Source organism: Heliconius melpomene, chromosome 1 (assembly GCF_056956725.1).
Source record: "Heliconius melpomene rosina isolate 202511_hmr_F chromosome 1, ASM5695672v1, whole genome shotgun sequence".
NCBI lineage: Eukaryota > Metazoa > Arthropoda > Insecta > Lepidoptera > Nymphalidae > Heliconius > Heliconius melpomene.
The window spans coordinates 12,262,727-12,274,646 of NC_140389.1; the positions used below are offsets into that span (position 1 = coordinate 12,262,727).

The window sequence follows — 11,920 nt, forward strand, 5'->3', positions numbered from 1 at the left end:
ATAATTATTATTATTACATGGTATTGTCTATCTTCATGTAAAAAAATATAGTTCTAACTGAATATAAAATTTTGTTCATTAAGTTATCTAGTCCTTCGGTTGATTTCTAAAGATTATATTATTATAGTTACGCAACGTGATATTTTAGTCGACAAATACAAATAAAGAATGCTACGGCTGTGCAGTTCGCTGACTTTCACTGCTTTCACTATTGCAGGCTGTATTTCGCCTCTTTTCATAACTATGCTTACTTTATGCATTATTACTACGAGAACATCACTCGCCAACTCTCTATTTATTTTCGCATTTCTAGTGTTAGTAATAATTTTCATTATCCTTATTTTGCTTCGATTTACACCATATATTGCGAAATGAAATGGAAAGTTTGGCATGATGTCGATGTAGTATAGGCAGATGGTCGTAATGAAGGTGATGATGTGCAACAAACCACCCACCGAGGCCAATGTGTCAGACCGGGGAAGGCGGTGCGTTGGTGGCGTCCCTCTTCTATTGTCTCGCACAAGTGATTGCGTCCTCGTTACTTTGATGAGTTAAACAATAGCTATGTACATATATTTACTCTTTAATTAATTTTATTTATGAAATATAATTGTAATTCTTGGTAATGCTTAGTGTAGCTTGTCATGTTTATTTTTACCACATTGCTTATAATTCGAGATAATAGTGCTTGTACCTACCTACTGTAGTATTCTATTTCAAAAATGTTATTAAGTTGGCAATGACTAATAATGGATAGTTATGATAGAATCGTATCCGTAAGCCTTGTAGTTTTTAACTACAAAAAAATATAAATATATTAAGATGTGAACTTGTATAATAATCTTATAATTTTACAAATTCTTTAATTTTACTTTTAGTTGCGAGTAAATTTGCCTATAAGAATTGAATTTGCTTATTGCTTAAAAATATTTATATTTCCGTTGCTATAGATGCATTATACCGAGTTGTGGGTACTTCTATCGGTAAGACATAAATGTCCACTCAAATATCTGCATAAGCAAGGTTAAGTTACTTCGTACAACATTTAAGTTACTTCAAAATGATTAATGGACTTCACATTGAATCAAATTCTTTGAAAAAATAGCGAGATCTTGTTGTATCGACAAACAAAAAGGTGAAGGATGATGCTTACTTTTTATAACTACTTATCATAAAAGAGTTGTGGTCATTCAGTTCAATTATTAGTTCGAATTGAAATCGTTTACCAGTACTATGTTCAATTCAAAAAATATTAATTCCCTAATGCATGTAAACTTAACACGTGTCTTGTCTTTTATAAAATTATATTATATTAACATTTTATGACTAATTTAGTTTTCATTTATATTAAAAATAAGGCTTAGTTATGTTCAACATGTATGTTCATGTATTCGTATACACCATAATATGTATATTTATTTCACTTTCATACAGTTTAAATATAAATCTATAAGTGCATAAGACCCTGCTCATATTTTAATAAGTAGGTCGTATCCTAGTAGTCGTTTTGTCGTGATGTAGGGTATATAGATAATGTGAAATAAAATGCTTGTCTGGAATTTATTATCATTTCTTTTTTTAATATTTGTAATAGGCTTGCGTTTGACAGCATCAAGTCTGGTAAGCGTTGATGCGATCTACGGTGGTGCACGCTTGCCTAGAAGATACCTATTCACTCTATCTTTGAAGACCCCCACACCCCCATTCTTTCAGATACGCTGACTGATTCTATTCATTTTATCTATGTCGCGTACAAAACAACTTTTATTTGTGAAACTGTATAGAATATTGCTAGTTCTAAAAGCACGAAAATTGAATAACAATGAGCAAACGTGCTCAGCTTAAATACATAAATATACTCGTAGGTATATCTTTAGATCATTTATAGTGATGATGTGATTTGTATACTAAAATTAAAAGTCAACATTTAATCCGAGATATATAGCTATTTTATTTTAATCTAACGTTACTATCGTTTATTTATTAATGGACAACTCTTTAATCTTCATGTTTTTTAGGTTATTAAATATATTAATTAAAAAACAATAAAACAATATAAATTTTTTACGATTTTTATTTTAATTTTATCCAACAGACTTACAGTAGAAAAATCACATATAGTATTAAAACAGACCTATTAAATATCATGTGAGTCTATATTACATTTAGGTAGGTACTTAGACTATAGACGGGATTATGACCCAGTACATAATTACACGGACACATACTCATCGAATAAGTCGACACTGAATAAACTTGGCTTTTATTTATTATAACATTTCCGAATATAATGTCCTTGCAATCAATTGCAATTTATCAACTAACGTGCACCACGTGAGGCGCGAGATCTCATTTAATAATGACCGTCGCCCGTGGGGTCATTGAGCCAGGGGTAATTGACTGGGCACCTGACACAGGTTTGTAAATTGATAGTTTCACCGGGAACCTCCTTTGATGTCAGCTTGCATGAGTGAGGTACCCAACAGGCGGGGTTGCCTTCGACGGCGCACTTTTCTCTCCATGGCTCGAAGTTCTTTGCCTCGGTAACGGTACGTGGATTTTGTACCCATTGAATTACTTGTGTCATCGTTACGAAGTATACGTCATTGTGAGTCTGAAGGATTTCGTCAATCCAATATAAGAATGCTTCCAAAAATTCTGGATTATTTCTTAACCAGGCAGCGTGGAAGTAAAGTCCCAAGGGAGCTCTGTTTTGATCGTAGTGACGGTCAAAATTGTGATTAAGGAAATTGTAAAATTGGTCACCAGTTAAAATGTTAGAACAAGAGTCTACCATGGCACAACCGGGTAAGTATTCGTCATTGGTAGGGTCTTCACGACGGTCAAGTTCGTTCATTACCATCTCCCAAACTGCGTGACTTCTAGTGGGGCAGCTTTGTAAGTTACCATGACAGCGGTGAGGCATGCGGAAGTACATAGTATAGGGCCATAGAGGAGGATTGGATAGAGGAGCAGTGATAGTACTGTCATAAAGAAAAGCTTGTTCTTCCATCATAGTAAATTGATTGTTGCCTCCAACCCGCAGATAAGGAGCTCGTACACCAACAACGCTGTTATCGGTTACATTTGCGAACTTTTCAATGATAACTCGCATGCCAGCCATTTCCTTACCCCAGTCGTCGACGGTAGCATTGCTCCAAAACCGTTCATCGTCGTTATGTCTAAGAACAAAAAATCATATTAAGTTAATGATGTCAAAATATTCAACCGTAACATATTTTTTACAAATTTGTTACAAGTTTTTACTTACGTGATCGAGTGTACAGCGATTTCATGTCCCTTTCTGTGGGTTTCTTGCACGGCTGAGTAGTTCGTGTATTTATGTGAAATAAAGTAAGTGGCTTTGATATCACAACCATTCGGGTTTTTACGTTTTCCATTGAAAATTTCTTTATACAAATCGATATTGTTATTGTTGATAGCATCATCAAAAGTGATAGTAATCATTTGAGGTACGTCTCTGGCAGGTAAATCACCTGGTATAACGGTACCATCTTCTGAGCAGAAGCAATCGGGTAGTACACATTGGGATGTGTCACAAGGAGGAGCCCTGTTAGGGTCATTGTCAATATCTAAAACAAAAAATATTCAATTCAATCAACATAATATGTGTCTGCAGCTAGAGTCATGTTTCTAGAACCAGTAAGGGTACTTTCGCTTTGTCAAAACATTCAACACTACTAGCATCCATTTTGATTTCACTTTTTGAAGCGAGATATTGTGGTTGTGATTAAAAGTAATAAGCTCTCATAATATGAACTAGCGTAACATGTAAATTGTGTAATTAATGAAGTTAATGCATATTGAAATGTGCAACTTAAATTAAAATGATTACAACACTTGCTTGTTTTGCTTGACTGCTTATGTAGTCTATAATGAAAATATACGTACACATAACTATATTTAGTACAAATTATTCAAAGAAAGTTTATAGATATATAATATATATTTTAGGTAATAAAATTCATTATGTTATTTAGTAATCTATTAACGATGATGTGTCCCAATACATATTTATTTAAATTATAGAAAATGTTACACCACAAAATTAAATGTTAACTTATTCAGTAAAATGTAAATAAAACAAACACCCCATTTGCTTAAGGTGCGTTGCGACATAGCATTGAGATGTTTTTTTAGGCCAAGTGATTGGCATTTCAGGCAAGTCGTTTGTCACGCCGTACGAGCCAGTTTTTACTTATACGTGTTCAAGTTCAATATTTTATTTTAATTTTAGAATAGTCCTTAAGTCTAAATAAGTTACAATGTGTAATTTGTTTCTTACCACATGAGTTTTCGTCTGAACCATCAGCGCAGTCTTTTTCTCCGTTACAGAACAGACCGCGTTCTATGCACGTAGTATCACCACAGGCTAAGAATCCATCTTGACAGAGAGGTTCTTCGGTGTACAATAGAGGTTTTACTTTACGTTCTTTGTTTTTTAATTTGCAGTTTTTAACCGCCTCTTTCCAATCGCAAGTTTGTTTTTCGATATCGAAATAAAGACCAGCAGGGCAACGAATAGCTTGAATACCCTATTAAAGAATTTAAAATGTTAGTATTAGCCCTTACAGTTAAATAATTACAACAATAAATAGTTATTTATAACCAACAGATAAAAAATGTTCATTCTAAACATTACTAAAGTCTCGACATACATATTTTAAAAAAATAGTTTTCAAGCGCCCGCTGTTTTGAAACTATTTTAAAGAAATAAATAACATACATATATATTTTTATAAATTTGCTTATAAATTTACTTATTTATGGGCAATTTACTCATATGGCATTGATATGTAGTTTAAAACAAGAAATGACATATATGTATGGAAAAGTAGTATTCGCCTATTACACTCACCGAGGCAGTACACTGGATGACGTCGCGACAGTTGTCGCCCTCGCCGGCTACCAGCCGGAACCACTCGCCGGCGTCCTTGTCCTTGCATAGCTCTAGTTCCAGACTTTCGTCTTTCTTAGAGTCATCAGCTTGTCGGCGCCAACGGTGTCCATCAGCGAATACTATGTGAAAATAATTAAAACATTTATAAATATTTTTTAAGCATTACCCAATTGAAACCATACTAGATGGCACAACGTCATATTTCTTTAAGTAATCGATAGACAGATTAAAGTGAAATCTTAAATGAAAATACATAGATTAATATTTACAAATACTTTACGGCATTTTTAATGTTAGAAGTAAAATGTCACTAGAAGATGTTCCCAAATGTCAAAGGCGAAGTGAGCGCACGTGACATTTGACTGCTTCGAAATGTCAGCGCTTAAGCAACAACAAGGACGACTCTTTCTAAGTTCTTCTGAATATATCAAACAACTGTTTCATTATGCATGGCATTTGATGTTTTTGTGCGAGAGTTCTGTCGAAATTATTATAGTTTCAATAGGTCACGAAAAAGTTGATTTACTTGACCGCTAACTATAGGCTAGTTAAACAGGAAATGGCAGATTTACATCTTTGATATGTGAAAAATAAATATATTATAATATATAAAATTAAATTACTATCAAGTGACTACGTTAAAATCATTAGTATGTACATATCTATAAAGAAATTACTTTAATATTAACATTAAATGATGTTTTTTAGACAAGAAGTTGACATACTTGTTAAATTTGCTATCTATATGACATTATGCATGCGAGTGTAAGTTAGCAAGAAATATAATCGTAATAGAAAAAAACTGAGCTAAATACATACAGTGTATTTAATTTGAGAAGAGCTGTCTAATTTATTGCTCTCTTTTTGTAAATATACTAAAATCCTTTATATAGCTGTTAATTTGTCCTCAAAAATTTGCATCGCATGATTTATGTTTTTAATATATACCTACATTGAAGTAAAAATATAATAATTCATTCAATGCAATAAAAAATACATAACCAAATGACGACTTTGTGAATGTAAACAGGAAATAAATCAACCCTGTTTTCAATGTCGACCGTCTCTTTACTTGTAGATGGATTAAAGGTTCCGTGCACTAGATATAATTATGATTTAAAAAGTAACCGCAATAAATATATATTGAATATGTCTTCTATAAATATAAAAAAAGGACAATACCACGTAAGAATTAAGAATTATGTGTACCTATCAAGTATCCTACCAAATATTTGTTAGACTGTTGTATAACTCTCAGGAAAACGTAATTAATTCTTATTACTTATTTAATTTTTGATAGTAGTAGATATATGAATAAAACATGACGCAATAAAAATAGTTGTCACCACCGGAACGATAAATGAGAACTTGTCCTCTTTGACCCGGATCTGCCACGTGTTTCGGCAGCGATTACATGGACTTGATCTCACGACTTTTCACACCACACCACATTTCATTTCTTCTCACATATAAATAAATAAATATATATTTTGTAAAATTTATATGAAATAATATGAAAGAAATAGTATAAGTTAATATGGTTCTTAACGATTTACTTACGGATTATAAATAACCGCGCGCGTTGATGTCTTTTCTATGAATGTCTTGATGTCACATTCTAAATTATATAGTTTAGCCTAGCTTACGATGATATGAATATTAAATTGAATTTTCTTATTATATTTTTGTTTTATGTGATTCTTTAAATATAAATGGAATAAATATTATTGCTTAGATGAATACCACAGCCTTGATTTGTGTAAATGCATAGTTATGCTGCGCGGGCGTCGCTACGGCCGTTGGCCTAGCGCGCTGCTTGCATACCGATCAGTCACAAATATGGAATGTTACTTTTAGGCTTTCCTTGTGTCAATTGTTTTCTATAAAGTTATTATGAAACGGTAAATCAGTAACGGGACTTTATGAAGGATAGCGTTAGAAAAGTGAATGTAAAAAAATATGATTAATATTATGCTGCACAAAATTCTAGTAAATATTTGTTCAGATTAAACAGAGAAAAAAAATGTGCAAGCCATTTTTTTCTATTGTAAAAGTACTTGCACTATTTTAAAATATTGCTGAAATACAAAAACACTGATAAATGAAACACCGTAAATTTATTTTAAATACAACTCCGTATTTGGAAACTTTTAGTTCTTTTAACCAAACTTCAGAACGTGAGAAGTGTAATAATGGGAATATTTACGCTACGATGACACATGACACCGAGTGCTGAATTACTAGACATGTGCGCAATATCTTCTCACGGCTTGTGAAAAATTCGCTATAAACTATTTTTATATTTCGTTCTCACGACATCTATTACTATGTTTCAATTGCATCAGTGCGTACATATAATGGGGCAGATTGACAAACTCAACGAATGAAATTTCACTTTAGTTTTATTTACTTAATATTATTATAATTAAGAAATACAAATGCTGCGTTTAAGTGGAAAATATTAAAACATTGGCACGTGTTTAAATTAACTTCATGACTTAGCGCAATGAACTTACCTCCCACCGATATTTGATTGACATTTAAAGGTATCCTATCTCTGCATAACATCACGTAATGGATGAGTTTTGTGGAATAAACATGACCGGTTTAATCTTTGGCTCACTTAAAGCCAAACCATACTGATTAATATATAAAAGCACAAATAGAAATAGAAAAAACGTCTAATAAAAAAACTACTAATATTTAAATGAATAATAGGTAATAATTGCCGTAAATCTTTATATTAGTCGGAGAAAATTGTTAATTCAATTAGCATTGTTTTGATGATGTTTATTTATAACATTTTGCAATATCATAAAAACATACATACTACGCACATGGACTATTACTTAAGCATTAAAACAAGTATAATAAATAAACTTAGATGTCTTGACTCTTGACTAGGTCGTTGTGTTGTATAATTACGATTTGTAAGCTATTTAAATGTAAATTTTGCGACTGAAATTGTGCCAAATATTTGACCTTAACTACGCAACTACTTATAAAATGAGTTTTGTAATTTTATATAATCTCCGAATAGACCATAACGAAAGATTCAATTTTTATTAGAATATTCATATTATTATAATAATATTCTACTTAATTAATTACAAGCACCATAAAATAAAAAGTCAAAGCACTGAGCGCGAAGCGTGTGACCTTGACCTTAAAATGAATGGTATTTTTTTAAAAAAGCTGTCTTTCGTTCTGTAATTTTATATATTGAATTTGAAATACTATATGTTTTTACTTTTTGTTTTACTTCCTTTTTATTTTACCGCCCTTTTTTATCATATCGCAAGTCAAAGTTCGATCAGGTTTATATTAACAGAATACCCTATACCTAAAAAATCATTTAAATTACAAGATGTGTTTTATGGCACCCGAGTTTGATACTGTAAATATTAACATATAATGAAACGTATTAATATTATATTGACGAAATATTTTCTAGTATTATCATGAAAGCTGAGAATCAACACTTCTCGCTATTACGAGTGGCGCGGGAGTGACGTCAGCAGCAACCGCAACGCAACATGGACTGAATGTGAAAGTTCTCCGCAACCACAATGCGCAGTCGCAGTAAGTGCTAAATATTTACTTTATCAAATAATTGAGTGCTTTCGTAAATTATTTGATTTCAACGCTAATACAACTTATTTAGACTTACTACCCACATTTGAGTTACATTTTTAACATATGACTTACGGGTAGCTACAAACTAGGACACGTATATTTCATAAGCTTACTACAGTTATATAATGTCTTTTTTTTAATTTACAAATTTTGGTAATAAGGATACTACAGCTATTAACATGCGTTCGATAGTTGTATTTATAAAATTGTCCTTGAAGGTTTGCAGCGCGCTGATTACATTCTTAAGTCATTTGATGCAAGGAGATCACGTTCTGACTGCATTCAATCGGAAACTTTAAGACACAGTCTATCTCGCGACGGTCATTTCGTGACTTCACTGTTCACTATTGTGCACTGGATAATGGACGCGCATTATATACTATGATTGCAGATGAGCGGATGTAACCGCGTCACCCGCTGACTGATGACGTCGCGACATAGACGGAATCTGGAGACGTAAGACAAAGGTTAGGACTCACCGCAGGCGAACAAGAGACACGCGACCAGAGGAGCGACACGGGCGTAGCGCGCCATGACGGGATCACAACAGGTCGCTGCGCGGCCGCGGTGCGATTAAATAGTGGCCTCAATCTGCGCCCCGCTCGCCCCTCTCGCCCACAGCGCTTACACTTCTGCCAACACCCTTTGCACTCATCAGCTGTGAATCACCTGCACCTTCGGGTGCATCTTTCACTGCTAGCACTATTGCTGCTACGGCTTCTCTCCCTCTTTTTTTCGTTGGAAAACTCGTTCGTGTGTACAACATATAACGTTTGTATATTCAAAGATAACAATCTATGTTTTCTTAATTAAAAACGTTATGCGTTAAGAAAAATGAAATATTGAGGTTGAATTACAACCTCAATATTTCATTTTTCTTAATAAAAAAAGATTTCTTTAATTAAACGTTTGGGATACCGTAGAGGCCCTACGTATGTATTTTCATATTTAAGCTGGATGTTAAAGATTAAATGTTAAGGGTAGATTATAAAATAAGTAATCAATTGTTGATAAGGATGAAACTGAGTATTTAAATCATAAAAAAATATATAAAGTAATGAGTTCTAAACTGATTAAACGAGTGCATTTTATTAATTCAAGTTCCTATTTATGTTCTTTTTACTAGGCCTTACGTTGTGGTGAAATAATGCGGAAGTGGAAATCTTAGTATTAATTTAATAACATAAGTACCTACATACTTCAAGGAAAAAAATATATGAATGAATTAAATATTTATTTTATATGATTTTATATTCATATCTTTTATGTTTCAGTAGTAAAAGGGACTGTTGGTGATGATGACCAGCAACAGAACTATGGCTATGGCAGAAAATTTTGAGAATTTAAAACACATTGTAAAGAATATAAAAATACTCGTGATGAGTGAAAGTAAAAATAGTACTTAAATGTTGTTTAAATAAAACTATTTTCATAATACATGTAGAAATTTATTTATAAATAGTATCAAAGAAATAATTTATGTAAAAAATACTTATAAGTATATAAAGCTTTGTAGAAATATACGTTTGAAATATTAAGTTACTTATTTATATAGCCTTATTTTATTCCATTGCTAAAACTATTGGCCAGATAAAACAGATAACGTGTAGGTATAACTTTCACTGACGAATTGATTATAAAGTTTCTTTACATATCTATGCACGTGTACATGTGTCTTGCAATTTTAAAAGAAACGGAAATACTAATTCCTTAATATAATTTAAATAAATGGAAACATTGTTTTCGTATATAAACTTTTTAACTTTGTTATCTTTCTTCTATCTTTGACAAAAAGCGTTGTGCACCTCCTATTTGAAGTCGGTTAAAAGTTTTAGTTATTGATATTCGTTACACATGTCGTCATGTATGTTCACTCTCGGCTAACTTGGGTCTGATTTTGACACTTGAAATCATTTAAATATAACCAAAAATCATTTAAAGAAGCCAATCATTATAATTATGCGGTGCTGATAAAGTTGAAATATTATTATTAAATACAAGCAAAAATTTACAGTTTATGTATAAATTTTACAGAACGTGACATTATGCCAACAATAACATATAGTTATCGGTTGAGGCTAATAATTTTAATTCTTGCGATAGATTAGCAAGATTTTTACTTATCGCGTGTATAGGTCGAAGTAGATAAATCTACATTTATTTATTTATTTTTTAATCTACATTTTCTACAAATACGACTTTCTAACAAATGAAGCTAGAATATTGTTAACTAATAGACGCTTGGAAGGAGTAGCTGTTGCAGAGAATATTGAGCCATTGATGAAAAGTAATGTTTGGCAAATTTTATTGTTAATAAAATAATTGGTTTTGGTAAGGTATATCTTTTAAAAATATTTATGGTATTCAGACTTGTTTAATATTGTTTACAGAATTGCATTAACAAATTTATCATTAGGGTAATGAGTTGCATAGAAAGATTAGTATTAATCACTGACCAAAGTCGATGTTATGAGCTAACATAGTCATTTTCTAAAACTAATGAATGTACCTGAATAGACATGATTTCGAATTAATTAATGAGCGGAAATAAAGTAAGTATTAGGATTGTGAAAAACTATTTCTCGAAAAAGATAATTCATTACTTCAATAGTTGTTTTGTGACTGTCAGAGACAACGACTAAGGGAACAAGGCACTGAATAGATCAGTGTTGTCAATTTTAGAATTATAACTAAAAATGCATTAGAAAAAGCGCACAAGGTTTACCATATTTTACACTGAACACTAGGTTCCGAGGTTCCCTATGCCTACTCCACTACATGATACAGGATACAGCGTAAAGCTAAAAAAAAATGCGAATTGTAAAGTATGAAAATCTGTTATTATTGAATAACACAATATGTACATTGTGACCGCATACATTGCTGGATGAAATAGTTTGACGCTGCATTCGTAAAAGCCAAGCATGACGATTATTATCTAAATATAAATAAAGTAACGCAGCAATATAGTTTTCTGAAGTATTTAACGCTAATTTGACATAAATTATACGTAGCACGCCCACTCGTATTACTAAAATTAAAATTAAATTAAATCAGCTTTACCCTGTATCTCACCCACAGCAGGGTAGGCAGAGGGAACCTAGTGTTAAGACACTCCGCTCCCCACTTTCTGCCGAAGTCTGTGTACAGTGTGGCAGAACTCAACGCCGCGTTTTGCCTTGACACCAGAACGACGAAATGGAAATATAAACGTAATTAAATATTTCACTTCCTCGAGTGGGATCGAACCTACAACCATCGCGTTACAGTCACACCTTGTGCCGCTGCGCCACGACGGCCTCTTATTTATTACGTAGCTAAAAATAAATATACCAATAGTGTAGTTTGTATTAATTTCGATAA

General features: G+C 32.3%; 1 protein-coding gene and 1 long non-coding RNA gene across 2 annotated transcripts; one reads left to right on the forward strand and one right to left on the reverse strand.

Moving 5' to 3' along the window:
- Positions 1-2,058: 2,058 nt before the first annotated feature.
- Positions 2,059-9,178, reverse strand: serp (chitin deacetylase-like protein serp). Its single transcript, XM_085186831.1, has 5 exons — positions 9,037-9,178; positions 4,880-5,040; positions 4,307-4,556; positions 3,272-3,593; positions 2,059-3,182 (listed from the first exon to the last, which is right to left on the reverse strand). The coding sequence occupies exons 1-5, from the start codon at positions 9,089-9,091 to the stop codon at positions 2,354-2,356; spliced, it is 1,617 nt and encodes a 538-aa protein (XP_085042957.1). The 5' UTR covers positions 9,092-9,178; the 3' UTR covers positions 2,059-2,353.
- LOC146541495 (uncharacterized) lies at positions 8,290-10,172 on the forward strand. Its single transcript, XR_014878059.1, has 3 exons — positions 8,290-8,503; positions 8,949-9,328; positions 9,832-10,172. It is a non-coding gene; the product is annotated as an uncharacterized LOC146541495 (long non-coding RNA).
- The last annotated feature ends 1,748 nt before the right edge of the window (positions 10,173-11,920 follow it).